The 15,656-nt window shown below is 41.8% G+C and overlaps 1 protein-coding gene across 1 annotated transcript in view; it reads left to right on the forward strand.

Annotated features, from left to right (window-relative positions):
* Positions 1-1,744: 1,744 nt before the first annotated feature.
* The window catches only part of LOC129837895 (nucleolar GTP-binding protein 2-like), a 48,931-nt gene continuing 35,019 nt past the window's right edge, over positions 1,745-15,656 (forward strand). Inside the window, exons 1-4 of the mRNA XM_055904399.1 lie at positions 1,745-1,903; positions 2,328-2,418; positions 2,638-2,732; positions 3,043-3,182. Of these exons, the coding sequence (XP_055760374.1) occupies positions 1,840-1,903; positions 2,328-2,418; positions 2,638-2,732; positions 3,043-3,182 (390 nt within the window). The 5' untranslated portion in view covers positions 1,745-1,839. The remainder of the gene's footprint in view (positions 1,904-2,327; positions 2,419-2,637; positions 2,733-3,042; positions 3,183-15,656) is intronic.

The following is a 15,656-nucleotide window of genomic DNA, read 5'->3' on the forward strand; positions in this document are numbered from 1 at the left end:
GATCTTCAGACCAATACGCAGCATTTGGGAAATAAGCCATCTTTATTATAAATGCGACGGCAACACGAAACAAAACACTTTCCAAACTACAAAACAAGAAAACGACGTTGACGAAAACCTGAACATAAACTTACATAACTAAACATAAACTTACGTACAGGAAACAGACGACATCGAAACGAAACAAACAAACGCTACAGTCCCATGTGGTACGAACATACATACAGACACAGGAGACAATCACCCACAACGAACACTGTGACAACGCCTACCTAAATATGACTCCTAATTAGAGGAACGCCAAACACCTGCCTCTAATTAAGAGCCATACCAGGTAACCCAAAACCAACACAGAAACAGAAAACATAGAATGCCCACCCAACCTCACGTCCTGACCAACTAACACACATAACAACTAACATAAATAGGTCAGGAACGTGACACATTTCTTAAAGAATCCAACTTCCATTTTGAATTTCATCCCTTATTATATCTTAAGATCTTAAGATAAATTGGGCTAAAAATTTCTTATAGAATCCAACTTCAATTTGGAATTTCACCCCTCATTATATTTTCTCCCATTTTGGTGGCTTCAATTTGATGTTACTTTGTAACTATTGTTTTTTTATTTTTTATTGAACCTTTATTTAACTAGGCAAGCCAGTAAAGAACAAATTCTTATTTACAATGAGGGCCTACCCTGGCCAAACCCGGACGACGCTGGGCCAATTGTGTGCCGCCCTATGGGACTCCCAATCACGGCCAGATGTGATGCAGCCTGGATAACATTGATAAGATTCCTACAAAATTATCTGCTTTTCATAGACAAGTATTCTTGGCGTGGTCGTTAATATATAAACATGATTTTTTCCCCCTGCATAGGTATTTCATTTGGAAGGATATTTTGTATAGAAAAAAGTATTTTTTAAGAACTGGTTTAATAATCATATCCTGCCGGTGAGTCAACTTTATAATGCAGAAGGATTGTTACTCAATTATGAGGAATTTATATCTCGTTACAATATCCCTGTTACACCTAGAGAGTTTGCCATAGTCTTTGATGCTCTTCCATCTGGAACTCTCATGTTGTTTAGAGGTGTAACCAGACCTCAACTTCTTGACCTACCCTCAGCTTAATCCAGTTGACTCTTCAGTAGGAAAAATGTGTTTCTCCTTGTTCCCTCAGAACAGATCTATACGTGCTTTATTTCAAAGGGATATTGTATCCATTCCTTATGTCACAACTTACTGGAATACATCTGTCTAAAATATCTGTTGGGGAAAAGTCTGGTTATTACCACACAAATACCTGCTTGTTAACAAGGTCAAAGAAGTCTCTTTCAGAATGATCAATAAGTATTACCCTGCGAATCATTACCTGAAGAAACTCAAAAAATACATTCACAATTTTACCTCATAAATCTAATTGTGCTAATGGCAAAATTTCATATTCATAAATTTAAATTCACTAATAAAAAAACACTTCCATGTTTTCTGTAAGGAATTTGAAAAGTACATTAAGACCATTCTGCATTCTTCTAATAAGAAAGCTGTTAAAACAATCAATATGTGTGTATATTTTAAGGTCTTTGTATAATCTGTAATTTGTTTTACCCCCTAGCATATGGTGTCATTGCCTGTTTGTATACATATATATATATAAACTAAAAAAGAAACATTAAAAAGATAATAAAGAACACATGTATTGTCGCTCTCTGATGACGTCTTTCCGGAATGTGCGGGACTGATTTAGGACACGTGGTTCGGGTACATAGAAGAAGTTGAAGCTATAACTTGACATTTTGAGTGTTTTCTACTTGTGTCAGATAACCTGTCAAGATGGTGAAGCCACGGTTCAAGGGGAAAAGCACGATAAACACATCGGCGGCCAGCAGTAATCCTGGTAAGTTACAGTCCATGCTCTATGTAACGTTACTGTTTGTTTACAGTTAATGTTAGCTAGCTAACGCGATAGACTTTCTCTCTGATAGATCTGTTTGTTTCGTCTAACTACACAGACACATTTGGTCCATATGTGACATTCGTGTTAGCTACAAATAAAAACGTATACAATATGTTTGGCACTGACATAATTAGTTCAGTAACTAGCTAATTTAGCTACACATTCTGTTTAACTTTATGCCAAAAACACAACGTAACGTAACTTTCATAACAAAATTGAGAACTACACTTTTTATATGGATTTCCAGTATTGTTCTGACACTGACAATGAATTAACCCAAAATACCACCACACACACCTATAATCTCTAACACTGTGTGGCATATAATGTTATCACCATAACCTTACGACTCTACCTTTTACAGACCGACCAAAGACTCCTGCAGGTTCAGGCAACAGCATGAGGGACCGGGCAACTGTCAGGCGTCTGAATATGTACAGACAAAAGCAGAGATGGTAAATGATGGAGATAAAAAAACATGTGACACTTACTTCCATATGAACTCTTTCCTTTAATGCTAGTGTAACTCAGGTCAGGGGTTGACACCAGTTCCTGGTATTCTATATGTTGCTCCTCTTCATTTATTTTTTTAATGATTGTGTTGTAATATATTTGACTAATAAAATTTCCATGCACCTGCTTTTGTGACCACTGACTATTTCCTCTGCCATTAGCAACAACAGAGGCCAGGTGATCAAGCGTTTGTCGTACCAGTCCACTGTGGCTGATGGGACACAGGCCAGAGTGGAGCCCAACATCAAATGGTTTGGTGAGTAGTGCTGTTAACTGCAATTGCCACACTGTCTCAGGTTAATCCACAAATTCTCTTGGGTCTGTTTATATTATTGATTGGACAGGTATAATGGCAATTTGTCTAACAATTGATTGGCTAGTTAAAGCAAGTTGAAACTGTATACAGAATGGTGGAGTTATTGTCAATAATGACTAGCAAACCCTTGATTTGTAAGAATAAATCTGTTTTATGTATTTTTAAATATCTGTGTATGGAGAGATAAGATGGCAGCCTCAACTCACACACACACCGGTTAATTCTTCCCCTCTGGTCTCCGCCGTCTCAGCAAACACTCGGGTCATCAAGCAGTCATCCCTACAGAAGTTCCAGGATGAGATGGGTGCGGTGAAGAAGGACCCATACCGCGTGGTGATGAAACAGAGCAGGCTGCCCATGTCCCTCCTGCACGACAGAGTCAAGGCACATGTGGGTACCAAGCAGGGGCGCATTCATTTGCGCACACTGTGGTGTTGTCACGATACCAACATTTTAAAATCGATACCAGGTTTAGTATCAGGACACTGAAACAATACCGTTGCAAAAAATGTCACAGAATAACCACTGGCCTTTATTTTTTTTAAACATTGAACAATATGTTTAACTAGTTTATTTTTATTTAACCCATATTTAGTACAACATCTAAAATAATATATTCAATTACTTTCAAAAAATAAAACTCCATATTAATTACCACCTATAGTTATTTTTTTTTACTATTTTCTACATTGTAGAATAATAGTGAAGACATCAAAACAATGAAATAACACATGGAATGATGTAGTAACCAAAAAAGTGTTAAATAAATCAAAATATATTTTAGATTCTTCAAAGTAGCCACCCTTTGCCTTGATGACAGCTTTGCACACTCTTGGCATTCTCTCAATCAGCTTCATGAGCAATGCTTTTCCAACAATCTTGAAGGAGTTCCCACATATGCTGAGCACTGTTTTTCCGTCACTTTGTGGTCCAACTCATCCCAAACCATCTCAATTGGGTTCAGGTCGGGTGATTGTGAAGGCCAGTTCATCTGATGCAGCACTCCATCACTCCTTGGTCAATTAGCCAGTGAACAGTTGATGTTACTTGAACTCAGTAAACATTTATTTGGTCTGCAATTTCTGAGGCTGGTAACTCTCTAATGACCTTATCCTCTGCAGCAGTCATGACGGTCCTCATGAGAGACAGTTTCATCATAGCGCTTGATGGTTTTTGAGACTGCACTTGATATACCTGTATACCTGTATACCCACCTGTATATTCTGGATATTCTGTATACCCACTTACCTTGTCACAACCCAACTGATTGGCTCAAATGCGTTAAGAAGGGAAAAAAATCCACAAATTAACTTTTAACAAGGCACACCCTTTAATTTAAATGCATTTCAGGTGACTACCTCATGAAGCTCTTTGAGAGAATGCCAAGAGTGCAAAGGGTGGCTACTTTGAAGAATCTGAAATATAAAATATATTTTGGTTACTAAATGATTCCGTATGTTATTTCATAGTTTTGATGTAGAAAATGGTAAAAATAAAGATAAACCCTTGAATGAGTAGGGGTGTCAACTTTTGACTGGTACTGTATGTTCGTCATTCAAATTTAGTTGCTAGTAGAATAACGTTACAATGCAAATGTTCTGTGTACAGTGGCAAGAAAAAGTATGAACCCTTTAGAATTACCTGGGTTTCTGCATAAATTTGATCTGATCTTCATCTAAGTCACAATAGACAAACTCAGTGTGCTTAAACTAATAACACACAAATTGTATTTTTCTGGTCTATTTTGAATTTAAACATTCATAGTGTAGGTTGGGAAAAAATGTGAATCCCTAGGCTAATGACTTCTCCAAAGGCTAATTGGAGTCAATGAACTTGGAGTCGAATCAATGAGACGAGATTGGAGATTTTGGTTAGAGCTGCCCTGCCCCGTTAAAAAAATAATAATAATTGCTATTCACTAGAAGCATTGCCTGATGTGAACCATGCCTCGGACAAAATAACTCAGAAGACCTAAGATTAAGAATTGCTGCCTTCCATAAAGCTGGAAAGGGTTACAAAAGTATCTCTGAAAGAAAGTCCACGGTAAGCAAATTGTCTGTAAATGGACAAATTCCTAGGAGTGGCCGTCCTGCAAAGATGATTGCAAGAGCACAGCGCAGAATGCTCAGTGAGGTTAGGAAGAATCCTAGAGTGTCAGCTAAAGACTTACAGAAATGCTAACATCTCTGTTGATGAGGCTACAGTAGGTAAAATACTGACCAAGAATGGTTTTCATGGGAGGATACCATGGAAGAAGCCACTGCTGTCCAAAAAAACATTGCTGCACTTCTGAAGTTCGGAAAAGAGCACCTGGATGTTCCACAGCGCTACTGGAAATATATTCTGTGGAGAGATGAAACTAAAGTTTAGTTGTTTGGAAGGCACACACAACACTGTGTGGAGAAAAAAAGGCACAGCACACTAACATCAAAACCTCATCCCACTGTAAAATATGGTGGAGGGAGCATCATGGTTTGGGGCTGGTTTGATGCCTCAGGTCCTGGACAGCTTGCTATCATCGACGGAAAAATGAATTCCCAATTTTATTAAGACATTTTGCAGGAGGCTATCTGTCTGCCAATTGAAGCTCAACAGAAGTTAGGTGATGCAACAGGACAACAACCCAAAATACAGAAGTAAATCAACAACAGATCAACAATATGCCTTCTGAAGTGGCCCAGTCAGTTCTGACCTCAATCCAATTGAGATGCTGTGGCATGACCTTGAGAGCGGTTCACGCCAGACATCCTAAGAATATTGCTGAACTGAAACAGTTTTGTGAAAAGGAATGGTTTAAAATTCCTCCTGACCGTTGTGCAGGTCTGATCCACAGCTACGGAAAACTTTTGAGTTTATTTCTGCCAAAGGAGGGTCAACTGTTATTAAATCCAAGGGTTCACATACTTTCCCCAACCTGCACTATGAATGTTTTTACGGTGTGTTCAATAAAGACATGACAAATTATAATTGTTTGTGTTTTTACTTTAAGCAGACTGTGTTTGTCTATTATTGCGACTAGCCTGGCTATCTTACTACTGTCCCCCTTGAAAAGATTCAGACAAATTACTAGATGGACTAGCTCCTCCCAATCCGTATGTGACTTGAGAAACATTTGAAACAAGTGCCGAAAGTAACAAATTCTAGTATCAAACCGTTTTTCATGTTTTTAGTATTGAAAAGTACCAACGCTTCGGTAGACCGTGCTACATTAGCCCACTGTAGCAAAATGTTTTGCGACTGAAAATTAAAAGTGGTTCAGAACTTTTAGTCTTCTGTTTGGTGCCTAATGAATACGAGCCCGGTCAAATTAGGACACCAAGTGACTCAGCACTGGGGTGGAGTTGGCTACTTGATGCTGAGCAGACGGCACTCTCCCCACTGTGCTTTCATATTTGTGGTGGTGATGTTTTTGATTACAGGGAGTGTCAATTGTGTTTGATCCCACGCAATTCAATATTGTCCCATCTGGCAAAGCTGTAGCGGTCTGTCTATCTTGTGTGATATGAACATTAATTTTTATTTATTTGGATCCCTATTAGCTTTTGCTGCAGCTACTCTTCCTGGAGTCTACAAACTCAAAACACTGATGGACAAGTCACACACATTTTAAATACAACATGAAACAAACAATACAGCTATAAAAAAAAAAATGTCTCATTCAATCAATCAATCAATTTTATTTTATATAGCCCTTCGTACATCAGATAATATCTCGAAGTGCTGTACAGAAACCCAGCCTAAAACCCCAAACAGCTAGAATGCAGGTGTAGAAGCACGGTGGCTAGGAAAAACTCCCTAGAAAGGCCAAAACCTAGGAAGAAACCTAGAGAGGAACCAGGCTATGAGGGGTGGCCAGTCCTCTTCTGGCTGTGCCGGGTGGAGATTATATAACAGAACTATGCCAAGATGTTCAAAAATGTTCATAAGTGACAAGCATGGTCAAATAATAATCATGAATAATTTTCAGTTGGCTTTTCATAGCTGATCATTAAGAGTTGAAAAACAACAGGTCTGGGACAGGTGGCGGTTCCATAACCGCAGGCAGAACAGCTGAAACTGGAATAGCAGCAAGGCCAGGCGGACTGGGGGCAGCAAGGAGTCACCACGGCCGGTAGTCCCGACGTATGGTCCTAGGGCTCAGGTCCTCCGAGAGAAAGAGAGAAGGAGAAAATTAGAGAGAGCCAAGATTTTCAAAATGTTCATAAATGACAAGCATGGTCAAATAATAATCAGGAATAAATCTCAGTTGGCTTTTCATAGCCGATCATGAAGAGTTGAAAACAGCAGGTCTGGGACAGGTAGGGGTTTCGTAACCGCAGGCAGAAACAGTTGAAACTGGAATAGCAGCAAGGCCGGGCGGACTGGGGACAGCAAGGTGTCAGCATGCCCGGTAGTCCTGACGTATGGTCCTAGGGCTCAGGTTCTCAGAGAGAAAGAGAGAACGAGAGAATTAGAGAGAGCATACTTAAATTCACACAGGACACTGGATAAGACAGGAGAAGTATTCCAGGTATAACCAACTGACCCTAGCCCCCCGACACATAAACTACTGCAGCATAAATACTGGAGGCTGAGACAGGAGCGGTCAGGAGACACTGTGGCCCCATCCGAAGAAACCCCCGGACAGGGCCAAACAGGAAGGATATAACCCCACCCACTCTGCCAAAGCACAGCCCCCACACCACTAGGGGATATCCTCAACCACCAACTTACAATCCTGAGACAAGGCCGAGTATAGCCCACAAAGGTCTCCACCACAGCACAACCAGGGGGGGGCGCCAACCCAGACAGGAAGTTCACGTCAGTAACTCAACCCACTCAAGTGACGCACCCCTCCTAGGGACGGCATGAAAGAGCACCAGCAAGCCAGTGACTCAGCCCCAGTAACAGGGTTAGAGGCAGAGAATCCCAGTGGAGAGAGGGGAACCGGCCCTGGAGAGACAGCAAGGGCGGTTCGTTGCTCCAGAGCCTTTCCGTTCACCTTCACACTCCTGGGCCAGACTACACTCAATCATATGACCTACTGAAGAGATAAGTCTTCAGTAAAGACTTAAAGGTTGAGACTGAGTCTGCGTCTCTCACATGGGTAGGCAGACTGTTCCATAAAAATGGAGATCTATAGGAGAAAGCCCTGCCTCCAGCTGTTTGCTTAGAAATTTTAGGGACAATTAGGAGGCCTGCGTCTTGTGACCGTAGCGTACGTGTAGGTATGTACGGCAGGACCAACTCGGAAAGATAGGTAGGAGCAAGCCCATGTAACGCTTTAAAGGTTAACAGTAAAACCTTGATATCAGCCCTTGCCTTAACGGGAAGCCAGTGTAGGGAAGCTAGCACTGGAGTAATATGATCAAATTTCTTGGTTCTAGTCAGGATTCTAGCAGCCGTATTTAGCACTAACTGAAGTTTATTTAGTGCTTTATCCGGGTAGCCGGAAAGTAGAGCATTGCAGTAGTCTAACCTAGAAGTAACAAATGCATGGATTAATTTTTCTGCATCATTTTTGGACAGAAAATTTCTGATTTTTGCAATGTTACGTAGATGGAAAAAAGCTGTCCTTGAAACAGTCTTGATATGTTCGTCAAAAGAGAGATCAGGGTCAAGAGTAACGCCGAGGTCCTTCACAGTTTTATTTGAGACGACTTTACAACCATCAAGATGAATTGTCAGATTTAACAGAAGATCTCTTTGTTTCTTGGGACCTAGAACAAGCATCTCTGTTTTGTCCGAGTTTAAAAGTAGAAAGTTTTCAGCCATCCACTTCCTTATGTCTGAAACACAGGCTTCTAGCGAGGGCAATTTTGGGGCTTCACCATGTTTCATTGAAATGTACAGCTGTGTGTCATCCGCATAGCAGTGAAAGTTAACCTTATGTTTTCGAATAACATCCCCAAGAGGTAAAATATATAGTGAAAACAATAGTGGTCCTAAAACGGAACCTTGAGGAACACCGAAATGTACAGTTGATTTGTCAGAGGACAGACCATTCACAGAGACAAACTGATATCTTTCCGACAGGTAAGATCTAAACCAGGCCAGAACTTGTCCGTGTAGACCAATTTGGGTTTCCAGTCTCTCCAAAAGAATGTGGTGATCGATGGTGTCAAAGGCAGCACTAAGGTCTAGTAGCACGAGGACAGATGCAGAGCCTCGGTCTGACGCCATTAAAAGGTCATTTACCACCTTCACAAGTGCAGTCTCAGTGCTATGATGGGGTCTAAAACCAGACTGAAGCATTTCGTATACATTGTTTGTCTTCAGAAAGGCAGTGAGTTGCTGCGCAACAGCTTTTTCTAAAATTTTTGAGAGGAATGGAAGATTCGATATAGGCCGATAGTTTTTTATATTTTCCGGGTCAAGGTTTGGCTTTTTCAAGAGAGGCTTTATCACTGCCACTTTTAGTGAGTTTGGTACACATCCGGTGGATAGAGAGCTGTTTATTATGTTCAACATAGGAGGGCCAAGCACAGGAAGCAGCTCCTTCAGCAGTTTAGTAGGAATAGGATCCAGTATGCAGCTTGAAGGTTTAGAGGCCATGATTATTTTCATCATTGTGTCAAGAGATATAGTACTAAAACACTTAAGTGTCTCTCCCGATCCCAGGCCCTCGCAGAGCTGTGCAGATCCAGGACAGCTAAGCCCTGGAGGAATACGCAGATTCAAAGAGGAGTCCGTAATTTGCTTTCTAATGGTCATGATCTTTTCCTCAAAGAAGTTCATGAATTTATTACTGCTGAAGTGAAAGCCATCCTCTCTTGGGGAATGCTGCTTTTTAGTTAGCTTTGCAACAGTATCAAAAAGAAATTTTGGATTGTTCTTATTTTCCTCGATTAAGTTGGAAAAGTAGGATGATCGAGCAGCAGTGAGGGCTCTTCGGTACTGCACGGTACTGTCTTTCCAAGCTAGTCGGAAGACTTCCAGTTTTGTGTGGCGCCATTTCCGTTCCAATTTCCTGGAAGCTTGCTTCAAAGCTCGGGTATTTTCTGTATACCAGGGAGCTAGTTTCTTATGACAAATGTTTTTCGTTTTTAGGGGTGCAACTGCATCTAGGGTATTGCGCAAGGTTAAATTGAGTTCCTCAGTTAAGTGGTTAACTGATTTTTGTCCTCTGACGTCCTTGGGTAGGCAGAAGGAGTCTGGAAGGGCATCAAGGAATTTTTGTGTTGTCTGAGAATTTATAGCACGACTTTTGATGCTCCTTGGTTGGGGTCTGAGCAGATTATTTGTTGCGATTGCAAACGTAATAAAATGGTGGTCCGATAGTCCAGGATTATGTGGAAAAACATTAAGATCTACAACATTTATTCCATGGGACAAAACTGGGTCCAGAGTATGACTGTGGCAGTGAGTAGGTCCAGAGACATGTTGGACAAAACCCACTGAGTCGATGATGGCTCCGAAAGACTTTTGGAGTGGGTCTGTGGACTTCTCCATGTGAATATTAAAATCACCAAAAATTAGAATATGATCTGCTATGACTACAAGGTCTGATAGGAATTCAGGAAACTCAGAGAGGAACGCTGTATATGGCCCAGGAGGCCTGTAAACAGTAGCTATAAAAAGTGATTGAGTAGGCTGCATAGATTTCATGACTAGAAGCTCAAAAGACGAAAACGCCATTTTTTTTTTTTGTAAATTGAAATTTGCTATTGTAGATGTTAGCAACACCTCCGCCTTTGCGGGATGCACGGGGGATATGGTCACTAGTGTAACCAGGAGGTGAGGCCTCATTTAACACAGTAAATTCATCAGGCTTAAGCCATGTTTCAGTCAGGCCAATCACATCAAGATTATGATCAGGGATTAGTTCATTGACTATGACTGCCTTTGAAGTGAGGGATCTAACATTAAGTAACCCTATTTTGAGATGTGAGGTATCACGATCTCTTTCAATAATGGCAGGAATGGAGGAGGTCTTTATCCTAATAAGATTGCTAAGGCGAACACCGCCATGTTTAGTTTTGCCCAACCTAGGTCGAGGCACAGACACAGTCTCAATGGGTATGGCTGAGCTGACTACACTGACTGTGCTATTGGCAGACTCCACTAAGCTGGCAGGTTGGCTAACAGCCTGCTGCCTGGCCTGCACCCTATTTCATTGTGGGGCTAAAGGAGTTAGAGCCCTATCTATGTTGGTAGATAAGATGAGAGCACCCCTCCAGGTAGGATGGAGTCCGTCACTCCTTAGCAGGTCAGGCTTGGTGCTGTTTGTGGGTGAGTCCCAGAAAGAGGGCCAATTATCTACAAATTCTATCTTTTGGGAGGGGCAGAAAACAGTTTTCAACCAGCGATTGAGTGCTGAGACTCTGCTGTAGAGCTCGTCACTCCCCCTAACTGGGAGGGGGCCAGAGACAATTACTCGATGCCGACACATCTTTCTAGCTGATTTACACGCTGAAGCTATGTTGCACTTGGTGACCTCTGACTGTTTCATCCTAACATCGTTGGTGCCGACGTGGATAACAATATCTCTATACTCTCTACACTCGCCAGATTTAGCTTTAGCCAGCACCATCTTAAGATTAGCCTTAACGTCGGTAGCCCTGCCCCCTGGTAAACAGTGTATGATCGCTGGGTGATTCGTTTTAAGTCTAATACTGCGGGTAATGGAGTCGCCAATGACTAGGGTTTTCAATTTGTCAGAGCTAACGGTGGGAGCCTTCGGCGTCTCAGACCCCGTAACGGGAGGAGTAGAGACAAGAGAAGACTCAGACTCAGACTCCGACTCGCTACATAATGGGGAAAACCGGTTGAAAGTTTCTGTCGGCTGAATGAGCGACACCGGTTGAGCATTCCAACAGCATTTCCCTCCAGAAGCCATGAGAAAGTTGTCCGGCTGCGGGGACTGTGCGGGGGGATTTATACTAACGTTACTATCTGTACTTACTGGTGGCACAGACGCTGTTTCTTCCTTTCCTACACTGAAAATACCCTTGCCTAACGATTGCGTCTGAAGCTGGGCTTGCAGCACAGCTATTTTCGCCGTAAGGCGATCGTTCTCCTGTATATTATGAGTACAACGACTGCAATTAGAAGACATCATGTTAATGTTACTACTTAGCTTCGGCTGTTGAAGGTGTTGACGAACCATGTCCAGATAAAGCGTCCGGAGTGAAAAGGTTGAATGAGGGAAAAAAGTTGCGATGGAAAAACTAAAAATATAAACGGTAATTAAAAACAGAAACAAAACAAAAAACGTAAAGTTGTCAGCTAGCAAAGTAAAGTAAAGTTCGCAGCAAATCGCACAGCAACAAAACGCACAGCAACACGTCTGCAGATTCAACAGGAAGTGACGTCACAGGTTACAATGCCCTACAAACTCTAGAGTCATTGTCCCCACTGTTCCATGAGTTGCTTTTTAATCTGTTTTTAAAGGTAGTTTTGCTTGAATAATTGGAGATGGGAGTTCCATGCGATCATGGCTCTGTATAAAACTGCGTTGCAGTGAATTCGTTTTTGAACTTTTTGAAGAAACTCCTGTTGGCATGTCTTGTGGGGAATGTATGGGTGTCTGAGCTGAATGTTATTTGATTATATAGACTAGAGGTCGACCGATAACTTGAGAATCGCCATGCCAATTATTAATAACAATCGGTAATCAGCCTTTTTGGATGCCGATTATGGCCGATTTACATTGCAATCCACGAGGTGACTGCGTGGCAGGCTGACCACCTGTTACGAGAGTGCAGCATCAAAATGACCTTGTGGCTACAAGGAGCCAAGGTAAGTTGCTAGCTAGCATTAAACTTATATTAGAAAAAACAATCATTCTTCACATAATCACTAGTTAACCACACATGGTTGATATTACTAGGTTAACTAGCTTGTCCTGCATTGCATATAATCAATGCGGTGCCTGTTAATTTATCAACGAATCACAGCCTACTTCAACTTTGCCAAACAGATGACAATTTATCAAAAGCGCAATTGTGAAAAAAGCACATTCGTTGCACAAATGTACCTATCCATAATGCCTTTTTAAAATCAATACACAAGTATTATATTTTTTTTTTACCTGCATATTTAGTGTCACGAGAATTATGTTCTCAATGTTCATAAACCCAATTCAATTAACTACTCCGTCTGTGACCCAGAATTTGTAAGATCCTGGTTGAAATGAAACAGACGGAGGCCCCAGCTATGATAGTCAATGTTTATTCACGGGCGCGCTGGTTAGTTGTACAAAACCATTAATTTTATACTAGCTCCTTACGCACATACTTTAGCACACAAACAGAATTCATACGCACATACATTCACACAAACAGTAGTTGTCCTACGCACATACTGTCCTGCTACCCAGCCGACAAAGATTAGGGAGTCCGTGAGAATCACTCCCCATCCTCCCTCAAGATAGGGAGACCCTGGGAAGTACTCTGTGGCCCCCAGCCAAGGTCGGCACCGAATCTTGCTCAGACAGTCTGTGTTTAAGATACTGTAGAGACATATTGTTTTACTGACTAAAACTACACACATCATTAATTATAACTTTATGATTCTAGTCAATTTCATACAATTATATGGTTTCAGGGTGGAGTATTCTAATCATTCATTTAACTTCTCTGCGCACAGATCCCGTTAGCGGGATTAAATTTGACAACATACAGTGAGCGCTACATAAATAGTCATATTAAATATTCCTGAAAATACAAGTGTCTCACATGGTTCAAAAGCCTAGAATCTTGCTAATCCAACTGCGTTGTCAGATTTAAAAAAGGATTTACTGCGAAAGAATACGATGCGATTATCTGAGGACAGAGCCCCATACCAAAATACTATTTCAACCAGCACAGGCATAACAAAATCACAAATTGCAATAAAATAAATAATTTACCTTTTTGAAGATCTTCCTCTGTTTGCAATCCCAAGGCTCATTGTTACACAAATGAATGGTCTTTTGTTTGATAAAATCTATTTTTATAGCCTAACACGAAACATTTTGTGAACCGCTTGTCGTGAATTCCGTCTCATTCAATTTTTGACGAAACATTCAATGTAAATACACACACTAAACGTGCCTTTATCCAGTCATGTTTGATTTAATTGCAATCAATTGGTTGTGTGTAACACAACCAAACATGATGGGTCTCTTCGCGGTAAACGGCAATATGTAATGGATATGTTTTGGAAGACCAGCCCATGTAGTAAACTCCGGCGTAAAGAGGGTCATTCGCCATTGAAGATTCATACTGGAAGGAGCCACGCGTGTTACGCACAGCACTGTTTTGGTAAAGCGCATCTTCAGCTGTTTATATATCAAACAATATGGCGACTAAGTCAGGGAAAGCTAAATCTAAGTCTAGATATACAGATGTACACAAAATTATAGAAGAAATTGATAGGGAAAGTGAGACAGAGAGGCTCTTGGAGGACGATTCAGTTAGCGAGCATAGCTTTGACTCCCAAATGGAAGATTATTTTTTGAACGGAGAGGACATCGTTTTGGACTGGTAAGTTCTTCTCATGCTAATGCCGTTGTTTGAAATTAATAATATCAAATATTATTTTATTTTCAATATATAAAAATGTAATAATGTGTAAAGTACACATTGGCTATACATTGTGGGTCGGGGTATTTATGTATGTGTATGACCCATAGCCTATGTTTGTGTGTGTGTGTGTGTGTGTATATATATATATATATATCTATCTATCCACTGCTCAAAAAAATAAAGGGAACACTTAAACAACACAATGTAACTCCAAGTCAATCACACTTCTGTGAAATCAAACTGTCCACTTAGGAAGCAACACTGATTGACAATAAATTTCACATGCTGTTGTGCAAATGGAATAGACAAAAGGTGGAAATTATAGGCAATTAGCAAGACACCCCCAATAAGGAGTGGTTCTGCAGGTGGTGACCACAGGCCACTTCTCAGTTCCTATGCTTCCTGGCTGATGTTTTGGTCATTTTTGAATGCTGGCGGTGCTTTCACTTTAGTGGTAGCATGAGACGGAGTCTACAACCCACACAAGTGGCTCAGGTAGTGCAGTTCATCCAGGATGGCACATCAATGCGAGCTGTGGCAAGGTTTGCTGTGTCTGTCAGCGTAGTGTCCAGAGCATGGAGGCGCTACCAGGAGATCGGCCAGTACATCAGGAGACGTGGAGGAGGCTGTAGGAGGGCAACAACCCAGCAGCAGGACCGCTACCTCCGCCTTTGTGCAAGGAGGAGCACTGCCAGAGCCCTGCAAAATGACCTCCAGCAGGCCACAAATGTGCATGTGTCTGCTCAAACGGTCAGAAACAGACTCCATGAGGGTGGTATGAGGGCCCGACGTCCACAGGTGGGGGTTGTGCTTACAGCCCAACACCGTGCAGGACGTTTGGCATTTGCCAGAGAACACCAAGATTGGCAAATTCGCCACTGGCGCCCTGTGCTCTTCACAGATGAAAGCAGGTTCACACTGAGCACGTGACAGACGTGACAGAGTCTGGCGACGCCGTGGAGAACGTTCTGCTGCCTGCAACATCCTCCAGCATGACTGGTTTGGCGGTGGGTCAGTCATGGTGTGGGGTGGCATTTCTTTGTGGGGCCGCACAGCCCTCCATGAGGTAGCCTGACTGCCATTAGGTACCGAGATGAGATCCTCAGACCCCTTGTGAGACCATATGCTGGTGCGGTTGGCCCTGGGTTCCTCCTAATGCAAGACAATGCTAGACCTCATGTGGCTGGAGTGTGTCAGCAGTTCCTGCAAGAGGAAGGCATTGATGCTATGGACTGGCCCGCCCGTTCCCCAGACCTGAATCCAATTGAGCACATCTGGGACATCATGTCTCTCTCCATCCACCAACAGATCTGTTGCACCACAGACTGTCCAGGAGTTGGCGGATGCTTTAGTCCAGGTCTGGGAGGAGATCCCT

The sequence above is a fragment of the Salvelinus fontinalis genome, chromosome 38 (genome assembly GCF_029448725.1).
Source record: "Salvelinus fontinalis isolate EN_2023a chromosome 38, ASM2944872v1, whole genome shotgun sequence".
NCBI classification, from domain to species: Eukaryota; Metazoa; Chordata; class Actinopteri; order Salmoniformes; family Salmonidae; genus Salvelinus; species Salvelinus fontinalis.